The 21,539-nt window shown below is 31.6% G+C and overlaps 2 protein-coding genes across 2 annotated transcripts; one reads left to right on the top strand and one right to left on the bottom strand.

The window, feature by feature from the left end:
* The first annotated feature begins 7,251 nt into the window (after window positions 1-7,251).
* Window positions 7,252-16,521, top strand: LOC131621875 (uncharacterized). Its single transcript, XM_058892924.1, has 12 exons — window positions 7,252-7,443; window positions 7,675-7,827; window positions 8,700-8,798; window positions 10,178-10,281; window positions 10,964-11,748; window positions 11,831-11,953; window positions 12,062-12,150; window positions 12,230-12,430; window positions 13,186-13,626; window positions 14,371-14,454; window positions 14,829-15,083; window positions 15,219-16,521. Exons 2-11 carry the CDS (start codon window positions 7,705-7,707, stop codon window positions 14,868-14,870), a joined length of 2,091 nt encoding a protein of 696 aa, XP_058748907.1. The 5' UTR covers window positions 7,252-7,443; window positions 7,675-7,704; the 3' UTR covers window positions 14,871-15,083; window positions 15,219-16,521.
* A 322-nt stretch (window positions 16,522-16,843) lies between these two features.
* Window positions 16,844-18,706, bottom strand: LOC131621876 (probable peroxidase 26). Its single transcript, XM_058892925.1, has 4 exons — window positions 18,414-18,706; window positions 17,844-18,026; window positions 17,558-17,717; window positions 16,844-17,479 (listed from the first exon to the last, which is right to left on the bottom strand). The coding sequence occupies exons 1-4, from the start codon at window positions 18,654-18,656 to the stop codon at window positions 17,043-17,045; spliced, it is 1,023 nt and encodes a 340-aa protein (XP_058748908.1). The 5' UTR covers window positions 18,657-18,706; the 3' UTR covers window positions 16,844-17,042.
* Window positions 18,707-21,539: the final 2,833 nt, after the last annotated feature.

Raw genomic sequence — 21,539 nt, 5'->3', positions numbered from 1 at the left:
CATTTGACCCGTTAATCCAAAGTAATCCGAACTCGAAAATATCACGATAGATATACAATTTGAGTCTAGGTTACTCCCTATTCTTAACAAGCATTAGTCTGCGACTTTTCAGCTCAACAAATTGCATTCACGATGCAATTTCTTCAATGCTGCATTCTCATCTCCTAAAACCTAATCAGTGCATCATCAATTTCAAATTGAAGGTTTTTTCTTTCAACTATTTGTATAAATATGTGCTATCTAATTTCGAGATATTCATCCCCTTCGAACCCTTCATCTTTTTTCTTCACTCTCTTCCGCTTACTATTCCCTTGCACTTCCATTTTTTTTTATCGTTGAATGAACCTACAACAACCTCTAACAATTTTCTAGAAAATCTAAATTGAAAATTTCTTCCTATTTCAAAATTTAGGGTTTAACCATTTTGATTTTTTTTTGTTGAATGTTAATGTGAAACAATGATGGAGAACGCTTTTGCGAACGCTTTTGCGATTACAGACCAAAGGCAAAAGATAGAGCAGTATAAGCACATTCTTGCTGTTGCGATTTCGTCAAACGATATCGGTCAAGCTAGAAAGTTCATAGATCACAGTAAAATCTCTTTTCTAAGCGTTTATTTATTTTGATTTTGTTTTTTGTTTTTGTTTTAATTAGTATTTGAGAGTGTTGTGAGTTTTAATTAGTGGTGTCGCGGCAGCTTCTGCAAAGTTTTGCTGAGGAGTTGGGGAGATTGATGCCGGAGACGCAGGAAGAGATTGCTCATTTTTCATAAACTTGTGTCTTGAATGCCCAAACTCTAACCTGAAACTGAAAACGTGGGTTGAGAATTAGACTGGATGGTTAGTAGTGAATTTTTCTATTTATATAATTTTGTTGCTTGAATTGAGTACTCTATTTCCTTTGAAGTTTAATTCGCCAAGTTAACAGATGGGCTTTGTTCAAATTCTGCTATGTTATATCGCTATAGTCGTTATTTAGCAACATCGAATCATATCTCCCCTCTTCAGATGCTCACAAAGAAAGTTGACACACTAACAAAGGCTATGGAAGTGGAATGGAAGAGAATGAAAAGAGAAGCAACTGGTGTTCTAAAAGGTTCTTTTGTTATGATTTTTATTTTGAATGAATGATACATTTTACTTCTATAGTTAACCTTTTAACACTGTTAAAAATTATTGCAGTGTGATGAAATAAACATTGGACATTCTTTATGTTGAGAAAATTGGAGGTAATTTATTTATCAACGCATATTGGACAAAATTGCAGTGTTCCTTTTATGCAGTTTTTGAAAGGTACGAAGTTCTTAATATTTAGTTGCAGACATTATTCTAATAAATTATGGACAAGCTCAATATCCAGCGACAAAAACTTCTGAAGCTCTCAACCTGATATGTTTTGAAAACTGAAGTTACACCTAATGGATTTAGATAGAGTTGTAATACATTTGATGCATTTGAGTCTGTATTGCAAATGTTTTAAAATAATCTCTCTCCTTTTGAATAACTTTGATTTTTTTAGATCAAGCTTTTTAAATATTTTTAATTGTTAATAAACTGATTGATTTATTTTCTGATTTATTGATTTAAAGGATTTCTGTAAAGGAATTGTGAGATTTAAGAGGTAAGGAATATTTATTTGTGGAATTTGATTCCTTAAAAAATACAATGTTTGAAGAATTCATAGTGAATTTTAGTTTTTATACTGATTGAATGAAAAAATACGGCAGTGTTGTTGTTTATGTGGTGGTGAGTTTAGATCCTCTATTCCCTTCGTAAGAATTGTTTTCATCAATCAATCATCCTTTTGTTAGTTTAAAAGAGATTTTGGAAATGGCTCTGGCATGCATTTGGTCGATTTTAGAAATGGCTCTGATATGCATTTGTAATTCAATTAGAGGTTGTTAAATTATATCAGTTAAATAGCAAACAAGAGTTTTAAATTATTTGGGTAAGAATTTTTGAAATATTGTTGATATCTATCCACTATGTGATGCAAAACTATGTAGACTGATCTTCACACATACACTTATTTTATTGAGTTGAAATGCATGACAAATAAGGAATATTTTAGGAAGTCTAGGAAGTCAAAATGCTATGCCTAATTTCTAACATTATGCAAATTTTCTCTTTTTTTTTTGTGTGCATCAAGTATCAGAGCCTTAAATTCATCTAACGTGGATGTTGTGATGAAATTATATGTAGATTCTGAATTTCTTACATTTTGACAGAGAGCTCATTAATTTCAAATTTGAAGAAGAGGGCCATTGATTCAGATAATGATGAAGAATTGAAATGTTGAAATATTTGATTTAGTTTTTACTTTGTATTGATCTATTAATGTTTTAATTTGGTAAAGTATGATTTAAAATAGTTTGGGGGCAATTAAATGGTTTTGATTTATTACTTAAAAGTCATTTATATTTCATTAAAACCCTATTTTGAATTTTCAATGAGTAGTTAAAATTGAATAATTAATCGTAACCGACACGCCACGCCTCTATTTATCTTCCTCAGCATATTGTTGCCAGTTGAACTTTCGTAATCGACACGCCAAGCCTCTACTTATCTTCCAAATAGTTAAAAATTTCCATCGAATTTTATTTTATAAATTTCCCATTAAGTTGATAATGGACAATTTCCCATAAAAATAATTGTTAAATTAGATTAATTGGAAAATTATAAAAAAATATTATATTCCAATTAATCTAATTTAACAATTATTTTTATGTCATTTATTTTTATTCAATTTATTTTATAAAATTTGTTTTAACATATCATAAAAAAACACCAAAAGGTATTTATTTGTTCGTTATATAATTTTTTGGTTTTATACCAATTAAAACAAATATTAATTAGGATTGAATATTAATTTTTTAGTTTTATACCAATTATTGTCGTATAAATTTGGTTTTATATCAATATCAATTATTATTCAGTTAACGATATAATCTTTTCTTCTCATTTTATGAGCGCGTCAAAAGAAATTTTATTATCATTTAGTCCCATTAAAAAATGATTCGGATAATACTTATAATAATTGTGTAATTGATACAAATACAAAACATAGACGGGAGTAAAAGATACAGATCCTTAACATAAAAACACATTAAATTTTATATTTATGAAATAAATTAATTATTTTGTATTATTTTATTGAAGATTACCATTAGAATTATCATTATTTTTGTTATTTTTATAAATGTAGCTATATTTAACATTATATTTTAGAAAGTATAAGGAATTATTATTGATTTTAGAATCATTAAAAATAATTATACATTATTTAAAAATCGTAATACTACTATATATATATATGTTAGGGATTTTTATTCTTTAGAACTATTTTTTATTAATAAATAATTTAATTTAGTTTTATACCTCACTCAATCTTATTGAATAAATTCATATTTATACGGGTTTTAGTTTATAATGTGTTTTAGTTTATAATTAAAAGACAATTTAATATTTATAATATATATTTTAATTAATATTAAAATTATGCAAATTGAAATTACACATTATTGTATACATATGGAAATTGTATTTTTTTAAATGTGCAAACAGGTTTTAAGTTATGCAATCTTAATTTTTTCATTATTTTAATATTAGTTGACTATTCAGATTAAACGGTCGAAGTTGGTCTAATTGCAATAACGAGTTGTGATATGCCATAATTTATATTTTAAATTACAAATGCAACTTATATCAAAATTATTTATATCAATATATTTCTAATTATTTTTTTAAAATTATAATATGATATAACTTGAGTAATTTTTATTTGATTAAATTATTAATGAACTAAATGATTTTATATGTTTTTGTGTTATTTTTTATTTACCGAGTCAATTTTTTTTTAAACTTACACAAATTATTAATAAATTAAAAATGCCCAAGTTATTTTATAATTTACAAAAAAAATAGTTAAATTAATTTTTTATGTATACTATTAATAACAACGACATTTTATTTATACAATAGTAATTTTACTATAAGTAAAATTTCTAAATTATAAGTATTTTTAAAATATTTCTTTTACTTAGAAAATATTTAACCCGTGCCTCGCACGGGTCTAAGTACTAGTTGAAGTAATTTTTAATATTGTGGTTCTGGGTTGGTTTTATGTTACCGCTTTAGATTCGTTTCAAAACTTTCCAGATCCGATTTTGCTGAATCTGGTTTTGAGAAATGACTCACTGGCGGGAGGGTTTGGATGCAACTCGGTTTCGATTCTTTCATCTCCTTCTCCGACGTGTTTTTTGCTGCTTTTAAGCCTCATATTCTCTGATGCCAGTTTGTTGATTTATTCTCTCTTGAATCTCTGTTTGGTTCTAAATCTGTTGAGATTTGCAGGTTTCAAGATTTCGTTTGTCTCCATTGCGTCAGGGAATTTTGGTTTCTTCAGATTGTTGTGGTGTGTGGATTCTAGCTCCGGTTCGAGTTTATCACCCCTACTATTTTATTTTCCGCTTCAGTCGACTGTGATTAATTTCAGACTGTGTGGTCAGAAATGACAGTGATTACTTACCGCTGTTTGTGAGTAAGTTGTTGGTTAATGAAGTCGTTATCGTGTTGGCGGTCAATTTCATTCTCCATTTTCAAAATCTGAGTTTAGTGATTGTCTATTCATATATCATTTTTTTTTTGCAATTTGGTTTCGCGCCGAAAGTGGTTCGCTAGATTGTACATGTGATATATGGATATATATCTCTAATTCTTATTTATTTTAATATTAGATTAGACTCTATGGGCCAGTTTGTTTCAGTTTTAAAAAAATAGATTTTTTCTTTGTATTTTTGAAAATAGATTTTCTAAAACCGCTTTTCAAAATATTACAAGTTTTTTTATATTCGTTTTTTCTAAAATTAAACACTTAATTTGACATCCTATAATATAACCATATATAATTGAAGACCAAAACTTAGTCAAAATCATAATTTTTTCAAAAAAGTTGTATTTCAAAAATAATTTTTATGAAAATCTATTTGAAATAGCTTTAAAATTAAGTGATTTTTTGAAATTTTGATATCTAAATTTTTTCTCATAAATAGATGAAATACCTAAAATCATATTTTAAGAATAATTATTCAAACAAAATTTTCATTTGAAGCTTTTATAAAAAGTTTATGCGTAAAAATTTTTTTCACAAAATTTGATAACACTATAAAAATTATTTAAAAAAAAAGCCAAAACAAACGGACCATATGTCCCCTCAATATCTTGTATTGTTGTTTTTAATTTTATTGGATTTCTAGTTAGGGAAAAGCTAACATGTGCCCCAAGGGCACAAGTTAATGAAATATTTATGAAAATATTTTCTTGGAATGCGTGCATTCAATGTATTGAAACTTTAAATATGACTTTATTGCATTTAATTACATTTAACTTTTTCTAATTATAATATCCTTAACATGTGCCCTTAGGGCATACGTTAGCATGACCCTTCTAGTTAATTAAAAAAAATTTATTTATTATTTTTCCTATTCTTTGATTTAATGACAGACACTTAAATACGACTAGACTAGATTAATGTGTCATAAAATTTGTATTCAAAGTAACAAATCTCTTATTTTAATACTTATCTAGTCATTAATACATGTCCCATTATGCCATTGTGTAAACGAAACTTATTTTATAAATTAATGTGAGTTTATTTTTCGGTGAAAAATTTATTGCTTCCACCTATAAGCAACTAAGACATGTACTCTTTAAATTCTCTAACAAAAAAAACTAATAAAAAAATTCTTAAAAAAAAATCAGAAAACTCTTGTGAATTTAATCCAAAATAGTAAAAACTAGGTAAATATAATAATTTATAACACTAATGATTAATGATTAAAAGTTTATAACTTATAGTTTATGATCGATGATGGATGATTAATAGTTTATAATTTATAATTGATGACGGATGATTTATCGCTGATAAGCATGTAATTAAAGTATTTGATAAAATTAACGGTTAAATTAGTTAATAAATAAAATGACATGAAAATTATTTAATATATAATTATTTAATTTAAATTAAAATAAATTATAAAAATAGTAGCGAGTTTTAATTAAAATAATAAAAACAAAAGTGGAAGACAAAAATGATAAACTATAAGTATAAGCTAAAACCCTTATTGAAATATTGACTGAAATATAAGTTATAAACTAGTAAGTTAAGCTATAATCCCGTGATGAAAAGACTGTTATCAAACAAGTCTTTTATTACCATAAGAACTTATAAGTTATAAGTTAAAAAAAAGTCTTGTCAAATAGAATAAATAGAATTCAAATTTGCAAGATATCCATCTGAATTCACTTTAAATTTGAAAAAGAAATCATTTTAATTGAGTTTATATTCAAGTTTGAGTTTTTATAAGCTATGCGATTCCACCTTATTTATATTTAATTTATTATTTAGTTTTTATAATTTAGAATAGAGGTTGTGTTATAATATTTTTCTATTTTACTTTTTATTATACTATCATTTAAAATATATGTTTGAAAATTTTTAATATATATATTTTGGAATGTAATTTAATATTATAGAAAAGATTATTTCTATTAAAAATTAATTATATATCAAATAAATAAGAGTAGGACAACATATATACCACGTCCATTGAAATCAAGATCAATTAAAAATATTTGTTAGAGATTAAAATTTAAATTTAAGAAAGATTAGAGCTGTCTCCGTTTTGTTGCCATGTTTAGACTTCACTAATATTTAATAGTTTAAAAATTAAATTAAGAAGATATCAATAATTTCAAGATTAAATTAATAATTTTGTATCACTCCTACTTTTATTTTCTTTCTATTACAATTTTTGAAAGGATATTATCTTTTTATTAAAAAGATTCTTCTTACATTTTTTTTATTTGACCCATTCTTCTTACATTTTCAATTCTCACCTAAAATACACCATATTAGTAGTAGCAATAATATATTTTTCTATATTAATATATACAACCCTTTCAATAGACGAACTCATAGTACCTTAAATTTTTATTTTCCAAATCTCACCTAATAAAACAAGACTTAAATCTAGATTGTTGAAGTCACACACTCATTTGGCCGAAGATTTTGACTTAAGTATATTTCATATTTTATCAATTAATTTTTTAGAACTAGCCTTTGGCTTTTAGAATAAGCCCTAGTCAAAAAAATCCATTTAAATAATCTAAACGCATTTAATCGATTAAAATAAAACAGTATTTTTCATTATTTTTCATTATTATATAAAAAACAAACGTTACTTTCATAATTTCATTCATTCAGTGTTATTATTAGAGGGAAATGGCGAATGAAGCAAGCATGGAGAAGAAGAAGCTCTTCACGAATCTCTGAACTTCAATTTTCTCAGATCTCTCTTTCGATCATTCGTTCAAATTCGTATCAAAAAATTCGAATCGTTCTTCTACGATCCTTTCATTTCGTTTCATTCCTAATCGGTTTTCGGTATGGTTTTCGTTTCCTCTTTAAACCTTCGTTTTCCGATTATTTTTTACGATCGATTAGTACTGATTTGTTCTGTATATTGATATCGAGTAATGTTCTGTTTATTTGTTCGTTTGGATTTTGGAATTGTTAAAAATTATTGTTATGTTGTTAGGAAATATGAATGGAATGAAACTGAGAAATTAGGGTTTTCTGTTTGATTTGTTGACATTGTTGAGTTTTGTGGTGGAGGTTGCTGAGAAGGTGTGAGAGAAGAGTCTGATGTATTGTGAGAGGGAGGAGAAGCAATGGAGTTGTGGAAAAGCTGGTACTGTGAATTTACGAAAAGTGAGCTCGTTAGTGCGCGACATTCGAGATCCTTGCCTTTCTCATTCTCCTGTAAAGGTTGTGCTGTAACTGTAAGACTGCACTCTGCTGGGTTTTGTTAATTTATTTGCTTTAATTCTTGTGTTTGTGTGTGTGTGTGTTTGTTGTACATTGTTTTTAACTCTAACAATGATTTCCTCTGTGTAAAACGGGATGTGGATAATCAGCCAAATGTATGGTCTGTAGTTTGATGTTAGTTCATCGAGTAATGATGCCCTAGAACTTCAAGGCCAATTGCACTTTCCAAGGTCCTTGTTGTATAATGGAATGCATATTGAGATTGATACTAGGTGAGAAATACCGGCAACATACTATCTAACAACACTTTTTCTATGAGCAGAAAAATCTCATGCGGACCCCCATAAGTTATGTGGGTTTCATTCATCATGTTAAGATTATCATATTGAGTGAGATATGATCAGAATATTACTTTATAAGTGGGAGGCATCCCTTATCTTAGAAGCTGATTTTGTAGAGATGAGTTAGGTCTAACTTATTTATCCAATATTCATTTTGGCCATCCACTATCAGGCCACTCACATCATGTTCCTAATATCAAAAGAGGATGTGTTAAAAAGTCCCACATTTGATGAGATATAATTTGAAAATAAATTTATAAGTGTAGGACATTCCTCACCTTGCAAGTCGGTTTTGCAGGGTTGAATTATGCTCAACCCAGAAAGACCTTATTTAGTGCTACCTATTCCCATTGTGGTGGCACTCATAGGGAGTGTGTTGCTAACATTTTGATTGTGGGATATTCCTATTGACATCTCATTTGAAACATTGGGCATCAGAAGGGACCTTGTTGTTTAAAGTAGAAATAGAATGTTTTTCATAAAATTACTTGTTTAATGGTTTTTGTTACTATGATCATCATCATGGAGCAGGTAAACAGAATGCTTAAGCCAGACATATGGGAAGCTTTGTCTGATAGTGAAGGAAAGGTTTTAGGATTCCGGAAGGCACTGAAATTGGTGGTGTTAGGGGTACGTTGTTATTCAAGCTGAGTTTGCGTTGTTATTCAAGCTGAGTTCGTTTTTCTATATAATATCATCACCTTCATCAATATAGTCATTTTCTTCATTTATGATGCTGCATGCTCATGAATTTGGTGTACCTTCTCTGTTTTACGGGGTTGAAAATAATACCGGTTTGAGTATGGTGATCGGCTCAGTTCCCATAAGCAAAGTCTTGTGTAAGAACTGAGTGAACGTAAGGAATAAGCCTGCCCCTCCTGGAGAGAGTTTTGTCCCTTAAGTATTGTACATATAGATGCTGCTTTCATTTTTTTCTTAATTTTTTCAACAAATAACTCGCTCAATCAATAAGAATGTTGTTTCCAGTTGTCCCCAATTCATTAATAGAATGAGTCAATAATTAGGTTTTGTTATTTGTATGACCATAGCACTTTGTTTATCATAAGCACGAGTCTTCGCCTTTTGGGTTCTTGTCAAGCTATTCAACAACAGCTTTTGCTTTGTCCGATCACAATACCATAATCATGACTACTTCAACTTTGTTTCTGAAAATAAAATAAATTTATTCATTAAATTATTTTTCTAAACATTTGCAAATAAATATTACTCTTATGTTGATAGCAATTTGTTTGAATAGTTCATAGTTTCTAGACTCTTTATTGGGTTGCTTTTGGTGGTGAAAATACAGCACATTGAATGTGCACCAGGTTCAATCTGTCTAGCCCTTTCGCATGCAGAAATTAAGGCCTGAAAAAATGCATCTCAGCTATCATATTTAATGAGAATTATTTAATACACTGAACGCAGTCTAGGTTCAACCCATTTATCTTGGTTGCTTTGGATACAGAAATTGAGGCCTAATAAGTTTCTTTTTATTTCATATTTACTATCTGCATATCAAATGGCTTTTATTAATTGCTGATTGCTGTATAATATACCCAGAGGATATGTAGATCTAATACTCAACAAGTAACACATCATGCAACCTCTACACTATTAAATTTTTAAAAAAATATCATCCTTTCAGTTGTGGGTGCTAAGATCCTGCATGCAATAGGCATACTATATATGTTCAAAGTACTCTTTATATTGACTTGGGCAGTGCTTCCTGCTTGAGCTATCATTTGCGATTAAATTAATCATAGTTTGTTCTGAATCTACTTTGATTCACGAGTATATCTCAGCCTTGATGTTTGGTCCATTTTCAATCATAATAATAGGCTATTTCACGGTCTCATTAAAATAATATAATTAAAAAAAATTTGTGTTTAATTTTCTTTTACACCGATATTAAAATATTCAAATGTACCATGCAAATTGAGAATTTCTTCCCAAAATCGACGCTAGTTCTTTTCTGATTTATTTCCTTTTCTTCCCATGTCTGTTAGGGTGTAGATCCATCAATTAGACCTGAAGTTTGGGAGTTCTTACTAGGTTGTTATGCACTGAGCAGCACTGCTGAGTATCGAAGAAGGTTGAGAACAGCTAGAAGGTGCAGACCAATCCACTTCCTTAATTTCTTTATCTCTAGTATTTACTGGATATTATAGATACTTATTTTGCATTTGATGAATATTGAACCTATTGTCTATAGCCTAGAAACTTAGAACTTGCCAATTAAACATATCTGTCATGGATGCATGTGGTCATATGTCAATGCATTCATGAATACATGATGTAGAATTGTGGGAAAACAGCTCCAATAATGTTGCCCAGTCTTTTAGCCCATCTCAATTAAAATAATTTTATTTTTGTTTTTATTTTTTATTTTTTTATGATGTTTCATGGATGGATAAGATTCTATCAATCAGAATTCCTTCTCTTATCAGGGGCAGGCTTTAAATTGGCGTGAGTAATTCAATGGAAAATCAATCAATTATTCTTCCAATTTGATTTTCCTAGGTGGGACTTTATTCCAATTTTGCAAAAGGCTAAAAGACGATTTCTTCCGTGTCTAAACCTATGAATAGGTTCTCTGCAAAGGCCCATAACAATTCATTCCTTTGAAATCTGTCAGGCAACTATTTGTGCTGTCAATGGAAGTGTGGTTGTAAAACCCATTTAGCGTTCATTGGAGACATGATTTGTTTCAGCTTCTGTACTGTAGCACCTTTCTTGGATTCTTGAATATGTAGTTATTACTTATTGACATCCTTGAGAAATTGCCATTGCAGGGAGCTTTATAGGAACCTGGTTAAGCAATGTCAAGCAATGCATTCAAGCGTGGGTACTGGTTCATTGGCATATGTTGTTGGAACCAAAGTTATGGATATGAGGACCTCCTCTAAAGATGAACATAAAATTGAAGCTAAACTAGAAAGATCAATATCTAATGATAATAATGTTGAAGTTGAACAGTGTCATGGCAGGAGCATTAGTTGTGCCGAGGCAGCAAACACATGTCATCATGAAAGCTCTGATAATTGGGCTGACCAAGTTAGTTTGAGAGCAAGCATAGGTAGTGCAATTTATGATTCTTCTGGTTATCTATGCTGCAGTTCCCCAAAGACAGGGAGAGAACCAGATGGATCACATAATATGATTGACAGTAGTTTTGATTTTCCTCCTTTACCTGTCACCAATCTCTTTGAAAAGAGCGATGAAGATAAAAACTCGGTCACAGAGCATGGCAATAAACTTTCTCCACGACATAAACTAAGTTTAGAAGATGACTCAATGCATAGCTTCGATGTCAAGAACAATGTAGACTTAGTTATTGAATCAAATGGCCAACCTCTTGCTACCTTCCATCCTGTAAACTCTGAAATAGAAATTGCTTCAGCTGATGAAGATGAACCAGAATTTTCATCTGACAATCCAGTTTATGAAACACGGATAGTAAATCAACTAAAAATATCAGATGCACCACAGCCAGCGATGACAAGTGCCTCGATGTCTCAAGGATGGGCTGCCAGTGAAGATAGAGTATCAGAATGGCTTTGGACTTTGCACAGGATAGGTATATAAGTTGTATACTGTGTTTGTTCTTGAATGTTTTATTCTGCTTTTGTTTCATGCTAACGAGCTTAATCCTTTTCTAGTTGTTGATGTTGTGAGGACCGATAGTCATCTTGAATTCTATGAGGACAGGAGAAATTTAGCTAGAATGTCGGATATCCTTGCTGTCTATGCATGGGTTGATCCTGCAACGGGGTATTGTCAAGGTTATTTTTTTCTGTAAATTTCTTGACTTCTTGCCAATATGCATGATGCTGGTAACACTAGTTTTAGACCCAAAACTTACCTTCTTTTTACTGGCTATTGGATTTTAGGTATGAGTGATTTGCTGTCTCCCTTTGTGGTAATCTTTGAGGATAACGCGGATGCATTTTGGTGTTTTGAGATGCTTTTGAGAAGAATGGTATTTGCGAATTCGGATAAGATTCAAGAACATAACTTTGTTTGCAGTGACTGACTTGTTTGCTTTGATCTATCTCCAGAGAGAGAATTTTCAAATGGAAGGCCCAACTAGGGTGATGAAGCAGTTGCAAGCATTATGGCAAATTCTTGAGCTGTCAGACAAAGAACTTTTTGCCCACCTATCAAAAATTGGTGCTGAAAGCCTTCATTTTGCATTTCGTATGTTGCTAGTTCTCTTTCGGAGAGAGTTATCGTTTAATGAAGCTCTTTCAATGTGGGAGGTTCGTGCAACAACATTCTTCCAACCCCCTACCCCCACCATACACAAAAATCCCACTGATTGTTTACACGTATTATTTGTTCGACAAAATAATTTTATTATTAGCAAATTAGTCCCTTCTTTTGTATCAACAAAATTAGTCCCTTCTTTAGTAAACAAAATAATTTATGGAACACTCATTTGGAAAAGAAATTGAAAATGGATATCAACTTGGAAAACTACAATACTTTGATTGACCAAAAACTTGTTTAATCCCCCACATATTTTTTTTCAAGCTTTTGAAATTCAAATAGAAAGTTAATCCTAGAGGGGAACCTACTCACTTGCATTGTATGTCTGCTTCTGCTGGAAGCGATATGGTTGCTAGTAGTGAACAAGAGTGAAATTTCCTACTTTTAAGATTGATTGCTATCGGTTCAAAAACACGCATATCTATCTTTTTTCTTGGAGGTTGAGTTGCAATTTAAGTTTTAACAATAAGTTAAATCAAAGGCAGAGATTATCCTTCCATACCTTGTGAGTAGATACAAGTTTATTGGGGTCTCATCAAAATAATCATATGATTTTTGAAGAATAGATACGAGTTAGTGTTTTTTTTTTGGACACAACATTGCGCATATGCATTTGAAAGTATTGTTGCAGAAAATTATGCCTGTAATTCTGAAACAAACAACATTTTGTGCCCTTTATTAATAACCTTTTCGATACATCATTGGGTTAGTTGTTGATACACAATAGTAATCTTGTAAAATGCAGATGATGTGGGCAGCTGACTTTGATGAATCCTGGACATATGATTTAGAGGAGAATTGTCTGGAAGCATTGGATTTACATCTTCCCAAAGACTCAAGCAGTCACATAAAAGAAGCAATTGCTGATTCTGATGATGATAGTATCAAGAGTGGTTCACAGTCAAATCATAATGAAAATGACAGCACAAAAACCAGCCCGCAGCCACAGCATGGGAACACTGATCACCCTGTATCTGATGTCAAATTCAAGTTGCAAGCATCCAATACCTTTTGTGGCTTGGCAAGGAATATCTGGCCAAGAAATGGCCGAGTTCAAACGAGAATAATTTCCTCCTTGGCAAGGAAAGGAAACGATGAATTAGCCACCTTCTGCGTTGCAGCAATTCTTGTTTTAAACCGTCAGAAGATTATTCGAGAAACCCATTCGTTCGATGATATGATAAAGGCAGGTGCATTGATATTTTGTTTTTATCCCGCAATTAATGACCACTTATTAAAATTATAACAATTATATTCTCAAATTACACTTTTTTGGTGTTTTGTTTATCATGTCTGGTGTAGGGTACCTTGGTTTGGACTTTGGATTATGTTTTGATCTGGATTCTGGAAATATGAAGTTGGAAGTGTATTGATTTTGTTGTTGTTGTGAATCTTTATTCTGCTAAGCACTTTATATTACCCTGATGTTTTCTCAGTCATTTGCACAATAATGACATCTCGGGGTCATTTTTTGATGTGTCTGATGTACTTTTTATACATGTACCTTTTATACGTGATTAGAGTTTGTACCTATTATAGTTGATAATTTCCATTTAATAATAGCTTTAGTTCTCTTCTCTCAAGTACTTTCTCAGCTACGTTTCAAATGACGTGTGAGATTATGATTCCCTTAACCCTGGACATTTGATTATTATTTGTCTGACTGAAACTCTTAGTTTATCTTCTTTTATTTTGTCCAGTTTTAAGTCCCTCTATGCTGGCTGTCCTGAATCATTACTTGAAAACCAATACATATGCTTAGTGATGCCCATATATACTTATACTTATGCAACATGTTCACAACTTTGTTTTTATGGAAGTTTTCTTCTACGCGGAGTTCTTTAATTCACCATGCAGAGAGGGAAGAAAGGAAATCAGCCAAGGATATTGTGCATTTTCTGACTTAATATTTCATGATTATATATTACAGATTTTCAATGACAATATGTTGGAGATCAATGTAAAAAGATGCATAAGAACAGCAATCAAACTCCGAAAGAAATATTTTAACAAGGCAAGTCCTGAATTAGTTAATTTTCTCTACTTGTTCCTCATAAAAGAAAGCAATAAGTTCTTTGCTAATTTTTTTTGGCAATGTTCAATATTTTTATTTTAATCTTTTAGCGATAAAATAATTTGTGGAAGTACGACTACTATGTATTGTTATTGATCTATGTCTGGTTTTGATGAACTGCAATGCTTGCATTGTTTAGCTCTAATGTTTCTATATTCATGCAAGATAAAATTAGATAAAATCAATTGCTCTTTGCTGTTCTTTATTCTTATGTGGCAGTGCATTTAGAACGATCTTCCCTCCAAATACATGACTTACTTTTATCTATATCTCGAAGATTTCCGTGCTGAAATTAAAGTTTAATCCCTCGACAGGCAATCAAGAAAAAGAACCGCACTGCAGAGAAAAGAGACTAGGGTAATATCATTTTTATACGCTCTTAAGGCAAAAGCACCGAAAGGCACCGGGGAACACTTATGCGGCCATGCTTTTCCAAATTGGATCCCGGTGTTAATTGTTTTATTACTTATCCACTTTGGATGGGAGACTTTGTAGCTTAAAGTGTTTTTGCTTTTGGAGTTTCGTCCAGCTGTTGTACCCTCATAGTCATCATTACTCTTTTTTATGAGGTAATTTCACCTTGTTCTGCTTTACATTTTGCCTGGTCGCTTAACTTTGGATGCTTTTACATGGGTTCCTAGATAGTCTTTTCCAACTATGCTGTTCGTACAATTCAGTTCCAATTTTTGGAAATTTGATGCCAGGATTAATAATGGAAAAAGCATATTTTACAAGGCTCTCGTTCTGAAAGCTTTGGGCAAAGTTATAAGGAGTAAACAAAGAAGTTAATAGGTGCATCTGTGGTTGAAGGAAACAAGTATGTTGGGAGTTTATGGGATTATGACATGCCGTTGCTTCTATTTGTTTGAAACTCAACCCTGAAGCAGTTAATTTATAACTTAAGAATGTCACATCTTCCCCATGATGAAAATTGTGCAGCCCTTTAAATTGCTTCGCCAAGGCTGAATGTGGCTAATGGAATGAACACTCCAGTCCCTGTTGAAGAGATTCTGGGACTTTAATATACCTGTTTCATACTCGCTCTGTCTCATTATAAGTGTCTTATTTGGAATATTTCGGTCTCAAATCAATTATCACTTTTGAATATCAAAACATATATTTGCATTTTATAATAATATCCTTATTTAATTAAATAGTCAACCTACCTATTCCATTGCTACTACTTTCAACCACTTAATTAATTTGGGTATTTCAGGCTATCAAAATTTTATTTGCAAAATTCAAAATAACTAACCTTTATCTTAAGAAATATACACGATACAAAGAGACACTTATAATGAAACAGAGGGAGTGCATTGCAAAGGATCTGTCTTTCACACACTTAATTGCATTTGATTGTTAGTAAATTAAATTTATGTCTGTGGTTGATTAGCACCACACATTATCCATTTGACAATTCACTAGCTTTAGAAGCATTGCTGATGATATTTTAATAGTGATTTTAATTTATTGAATTCTGGAATCTTTCTCTAATTGATTTTGGATTGTTATTAAATGGCTAAGTGTTGCGATTGGTTAGAAACTTTGTTGGAAATTGATAAATTCGGATTTGAATGCAACATATATATTTTATGAATTTACAGTTTATCTTTATTGTCTAATAAGTGAGATTTATTCTGCGAGGGATGTTTCCTGAAAATTATATTCCTGAGTTGTTCCCTTTTGTAGTATTTGATTTATACATTCTTATGTTTTATCTTTTTGATCTTTTTCATTATATTTCAGAATGCTGAAATATTTCTCTAAAAATTTGATTTTGGATTGGTTATTGAATGGTTACGTGTTGTAATGGATTAGAAATCTTGCTGGAAATCGATTAAATCAGTTTTAAATGCAACATATAATCTTTTTTGAAATTTCCAATTTATCTTTATTGCTTAACCATGGACCTTAATTCTGCAAGTGATGTTTCCTGACGACCATGTTAAAGATTTGTTTCCAGAATATCATGTTAAAGATTTGTTTCCCTTTGAAGCATTTGATTTTTACATTGCTTATGTTTTATCTTTTCTTCCTCTTGAAGCCAGTATGAAGATTGACAAGGGGATTTTTCATCACTCTGGTTGCTTCCATGTATGACAAATTGACAGCCTTGGACACGTGAACTTGGTTAATGTTCTTTCAATTTTTGTTCCTCTCATATTAATTGACAACATCATGATGCATAAGCTATTACTACTTAGAGCATTTGGAGTGGTAAAAGCACATGCATACAAGAAATGGAGGGTAGATACAGGGGAGAGAATTGTTGCAGTATACGCCTATACGGTAAAATAGAGTTAATCTTTGTGGTGGATTTGAGTTGGCAGAAGAAATGATATATAATATATAATGGTTTATACATACCACAACAATTTTTTTGTAACGTAAATAGTATCTTACAAAGGACAAAGGAGGGTGCAATTCTCATCCTTTTGCATGTATTATTCATTACTTTCAGAACACAGACAATTAAGTTTAAATCGGGGATATCTGAATCCACACTAAACGTTCAATTTCTTTCACTGCTAATTTGGGTTTCCCTTATTTGTGAATCGACAATTTTGGCGTATTTGTCCTTGATTTCCTGTTAAAATATTGATATTTCCCATTTTGAACATGGATTCAGCAAACGATCTCCTAAAATCTTCAAATCCAGCAGCAAATTCATCGATGATCTCTTTAGGATCGTCACCATTTAATAATTGTTGATCGACTTCCAGGACAGCTTCGTTGCGCAGGATCCTTTTGTAGTATGATTCTCTGAAAGTGTAATCTGAACCAGATTCTGGGTTTAGGAATACCAGTGGGTCATGTTGTCCTTTCTTTGTTTTTGGGGGACAAAGTTTTTGCATATTGTCTCGAAAAGTAGCATCCATGCTTGGGTCTGAGTTTCCAGTACCACTGTGATTATACAGCCTATCAACAATTTGGCTACAATGTGTTTGGCCCATTGTGTGTGCCCCTGCGTGAAATGAAATAGACTCTCATTTAGAACATATTATTGGCACGCAGTTTATAATGGATTGTAATTTTGCCTTACCTAAGAGTGTTGTCATATCTAATACATCCAAGCCCCTTGATTTGAAGTATGCTAGAGCATCCTGCCATGAGATGGATGGTGATGGCAGGTCTACTGATGCAGCATCTGATTTCATGCCATCCTTTCTTCCTGTGAAAACTGGATAACCTGGTGCTCCTGCCTGTTGACATTGATTTTCAAATCGGTTAATGTTTGTTAACTCTTACTCCTACCTTGAGAGTAGATTTTGGTGCGGAGGGGATATACTGCAAGAGATTCTATGTAAGCAGACTAGTTGAAAGAATACCATTTTGGCAGCATCTCTGGTGGCGAGATGGAGTATATCAGCACAAGAGACAACCCCAGGGCATCGTGATTCCAGAACAGTTTTGATCTTGTCAATTAATACAAATCCTCCAAGCCCTCGGTTCTGTGGTGCTCTCTTTTCTGGATTTGGTCCTTCGTCAAGCAATATTGATGCATCACAGCCCTATGCCATAGCATGGTTTAAGATTCAGGTGAAATAATGAAAAATACAACTTAGGTATTTCTAATGCTCTGAAAGGTATGCACAACACCGCGTCCTATCCTTTAAACTTCACGAACTTTAAATTCTAAGTTGAGTGGAACAGCTAGGTTTAGATTGATTAGCAATAGTTGTGTTTCTAGCCTACTATGTTTTCAAGTGCAGCCAGCTTGCATATTTTTTAGTTTCAAGTGTCTGCAGTTTTATAACCTATCTTTTAGTTGTTCCTACTACCTAAAGTTCCTTTCAGCCATTGATCTCTTTCTTAGGTCAAAAAGTTGGAAAAAAAAAGGAGAAAAGAAAATACCAACCAGTACTTAAGTATAGAAAGGGAAAGAAGTGAGTACATACAGAGACGAAACAGTCGGAGTAAACCAAGCGTAGTAACTTAGCAGTAATGCTTTTGTCATGATCCCATACTAGCTGCACTTGGTGCCGGACATACTCCTCTGCGTAGCGGCATGTAGTGTTGAACTCATAGTAATGCCACTGCAACTTTGGATGTGGAGGTGCTACTGCTGCCACTCCTTGACACAAACTCAATACTGCAAAAGATAATATTAGTGGGAAAGCAACATATATAAGTTTCCCCATCAGGGCAAAACAACTCTTGCTATTTCTTTGTATATTACTAAGCTTGTTATGTAGGTATTGCACTGGCTTGAAACTTATTCCACCTTGCTGCTTATATAGCAATATACATTGTCCTAGTGGCAATAAATAATCAACCATAGAAAGAAACCTTGAAAAATAATGCTAATGGCATATTTGAATCGTTATTGATATATTAAAATGCATTACTTACGGCACCGTGTGACGGAAGAGTGAGGCATGGAGCTGTTCACATGCACCAATGCACTTTCAACATCCTTTCCTTGTAAAGACTAATAAGGCTATGGCGACGTGGGTTGTAAGCAACGTGCTTTCCATGTGAACTCTACTTGGATTTAGGGTCTCATTAAGTTCTAATGCTCTACCCACTGTGACAATGCCTCTGTTTAAAGATCCAATGCTTACTATAAATCTAGAAAAATTAGCGTTTCCTTCTATCCATGTAAGTATAAAGTTGATATCGGTCAGAAAATCTATTTAATAGACAAATATCAATATTATTAAATTGTACATTGTCTCAGATTTGAATTCAAAAATTGAGTGCTTAGTATTCAAATGTAATTTATATATCATTATGTTATTATTAACATGAGTACTTCTTTAATACTCTAAAATTTAGTTGAGTACTAGTATTCTTTAAAGAGATAAATATGTTTAAAGTCTCTTTAAAGTCAGATATTTTTTATTTTCCGTCTCATTAAAAAATTCCGTTAAAGATTCGTCCTTCTAAAGTTATGAATTTTAACTTTTGGTCACTCTTGCTAAAACTGTCGCTAATCCAGTCGTTAATTAGTAAACCGCTGCTAAAATTAGCCACTACTTCAGTTGCTAAGTATAGGAGAGTAAGCAGATCATAAAACATCAATTTAACTGATAATCCAAATCAAACAAACCAAATTAAAATAAAACAAATTATTTTTGGTTCAGTTCAGAAGCCAAATCAAACTAATGAAAAGAGATGTGGTTTGATTCGATCCTCAATTTTAGTTTTTAAGAACTGTCAAATCGATGAACCGAACCAAATGATATAATTACACTCGAAATCTTTTATTGTATCCATCATTAATTGTATCAATCCAATCATTCTCCATCTTTGTTTACACTGTTGGAACAAAATCTATTTATGATCATATATACTCCTTGAGTTTTGATGATAACAAAAGTACTTAAAGAACAAAAGAGCATACCAATGTTTGATTAAGTGTGCAGGTTCATTAAAGCTAGTTATTAACTTGGTTCTAACCCAATTATTTAGCTTGAAAGGAAGAAACATGAAATTTATATTCTAAAGGATCAGAATCTAGATTTCAAATAAAATCTTAGCTCCAAAACAGACTCAACATCTGATATTGAAATTGAGCATCAAACGCCTTGCTGGAATCACAAGTACAAACGGGCACTAACCGTACTTTGTGCAAAAGCAGTGCGATCTTATCAAATTGTTGGAATTATGGAAAAATTCAACTATAGGTTTTAGCACAAGGCTAAACACTGAATGATATTATTTCTCCAGTCTACCACTCCATGCCTATGGAAGACCTTACTTGAGTAAGACACAAAGAATAAAGAGTTTACTATCGTACGTACTTCAACGTCTCTCTCTTGAAAGTTGCTTCTTCAGCAAAAACACTCGTGCAAGCGACTTCCAACGTCTCTTTTAATCTCTATCTATATGTTAAGCTAAAGATTCAAAAAGGAAGTAACAAGATGATACGACAAGAAGACACAACACGAGCAAGAAGTGTTTTGCGCTTTAAATTTTGTATATAGTTGTTGTGTCTGCATACATTCTTGAGAAGGTTCTTACAATTGTATATCTTAGAAATCTCAAGAACTAAGATCTTTGCGCATGTTATATTATTTGTACCATTGATTGTATAACAAGTACATCTTGTTGTAATTCTAAAAACTTTGTTTAGAATTTACAATGAGTCTCAGGCTTAGTGTTTAACCACATAAGTCCTGAACTGGTTGTTTAGGCAAGAAAGTCTCTCGCCTACGTGCTTGAGTAAGGAAGTCTCTTTCTGGTGTGATTGAGCAAAGAAGTCTTGGACAATGGTTCTAGGTAAGAAGTCTCTCTCTGGTGAAATTGAGCAGGAAGTCTTGGATGGATGTGTCTAAGCAAATTGTAATTAGGATTTAGTTATATTGAAAAAAGCTTTTGCGTGACAAAGGTACTGGACTACTCTCAATTTGGGAGGAACCAGGATAATTATTGTGTGTGATTTACTTATTGTTTCTTTACTTTAACATTCCACTGCTGCGTACTCCAGTTTAGAAACTGAACTTGATCAGATTCAGAAGCTGGTTTTAAAAAGAGCATAAGTTATTAAAAACACAATTCAACCCCCTTTTTGTATATTTTTCTCACCTTCATACACTTCATTCCTTTCAGCAAAACACACATCTAAAATCAAGCTCTAAAACATAGAAAGTAGAAATCGTAAGTTACAAAATCTTATTTTCATTGAACTGATGTTCTTGCTGCCCACCATAATTGTTGCTCTATATACGGTCGTTCTGATATGTTATGGTCGCATTCTTCGTGTTCAAGTTTTCTTTGTTAATTTTCACATTTTATTTTTACCTTTTTTATTTCTTCTTAAATTTTTTTTTTATAGTCTTGCTACAAAAATAGTTTTGATGTATGTTTGAGGTGTGAAATAGGTTAATTGTTGCGTGTTTTGTTATGTTCTATTTGTTAAATTTTCAAATCTCTTCCCAAGTTTCTGATGCCAAGTGTCAATTTTATAGTGAACTTATTTCATGATGCAATGAAAATCATATTCATGTTTCGTATGTATTAAGAGCAAATTGTAATTTGTTTGAAAAAATAGATTACATAAATTGTATTATTTAAAAAAA

The sequence above is a fragment of the Vicia villosa genome, unplaced genomic scaffold (genome assembly GCF_029867415.1).
Source record: "Vicia villosa cultivar HV-30 ecotype Madison, WI unplaced genomic scaffold, Vvil1.0 ctg.000011F_1_1, whole genome shotgun sequence".
NCBI lineage: Eukaryota > Viridiplantae > Streptophyta > Magnoliopsida > Fabales > Fabaceae > Vicia > Vicia villosa.
The sequence above is the reverse complement of the archived record's forward strand: the minus strand, read 5'-3'. Positions and strand labels throughout refer to the sequence as shown.

Excerpts from the sequence above, each read along its gene's own strand:
- LOC131621875 (XM_058892924.1), top strand. The coding sequence starts at position 7,705 with ATGTATTGTGAGAGGGAGGAGAAGCAATGGAGTTGTGGAAAAGCTGGT. Across the intron at positions 8,799-10,177 it reads TGAAATTGGTGGTGTTAGGG|GGTGTAGATCCATCAATTAG; the intron begins GTACGTTGTTAT and ends CATGTCTGTTAG. Across the intron at positions 12,431-13,185 it reads AAGCTCTTTCAATGTGGGAG|ATGATGTGGGCAGCTGACTT; the intron begins GTTCGTGCAACA and ends TGTAAAATGCAG.
- LOC131621876 (XM_058892925.1), bottom strand. The coding sequence starts at position 18,656 with ATGGGGAAACTTATATATGTTGCTTTCCCACTAATATTATCTTTTGCA. Across the intron at positions 18,027-18,413 it reads ACTCCGACTGTTTCGTCTCT|GGCTGTGATGCATCAATATT; the intron begins GTATGTACTCAC and ends GCTATGGCATAG. Across the intron at positions 17,718-17,843 it reads CCAGAGATGCTGCCAAAATG|GCAGGAGCACCAGGTTATCC; the intron begins GTATTCTTTCAA and ends CAATGTCAACAG.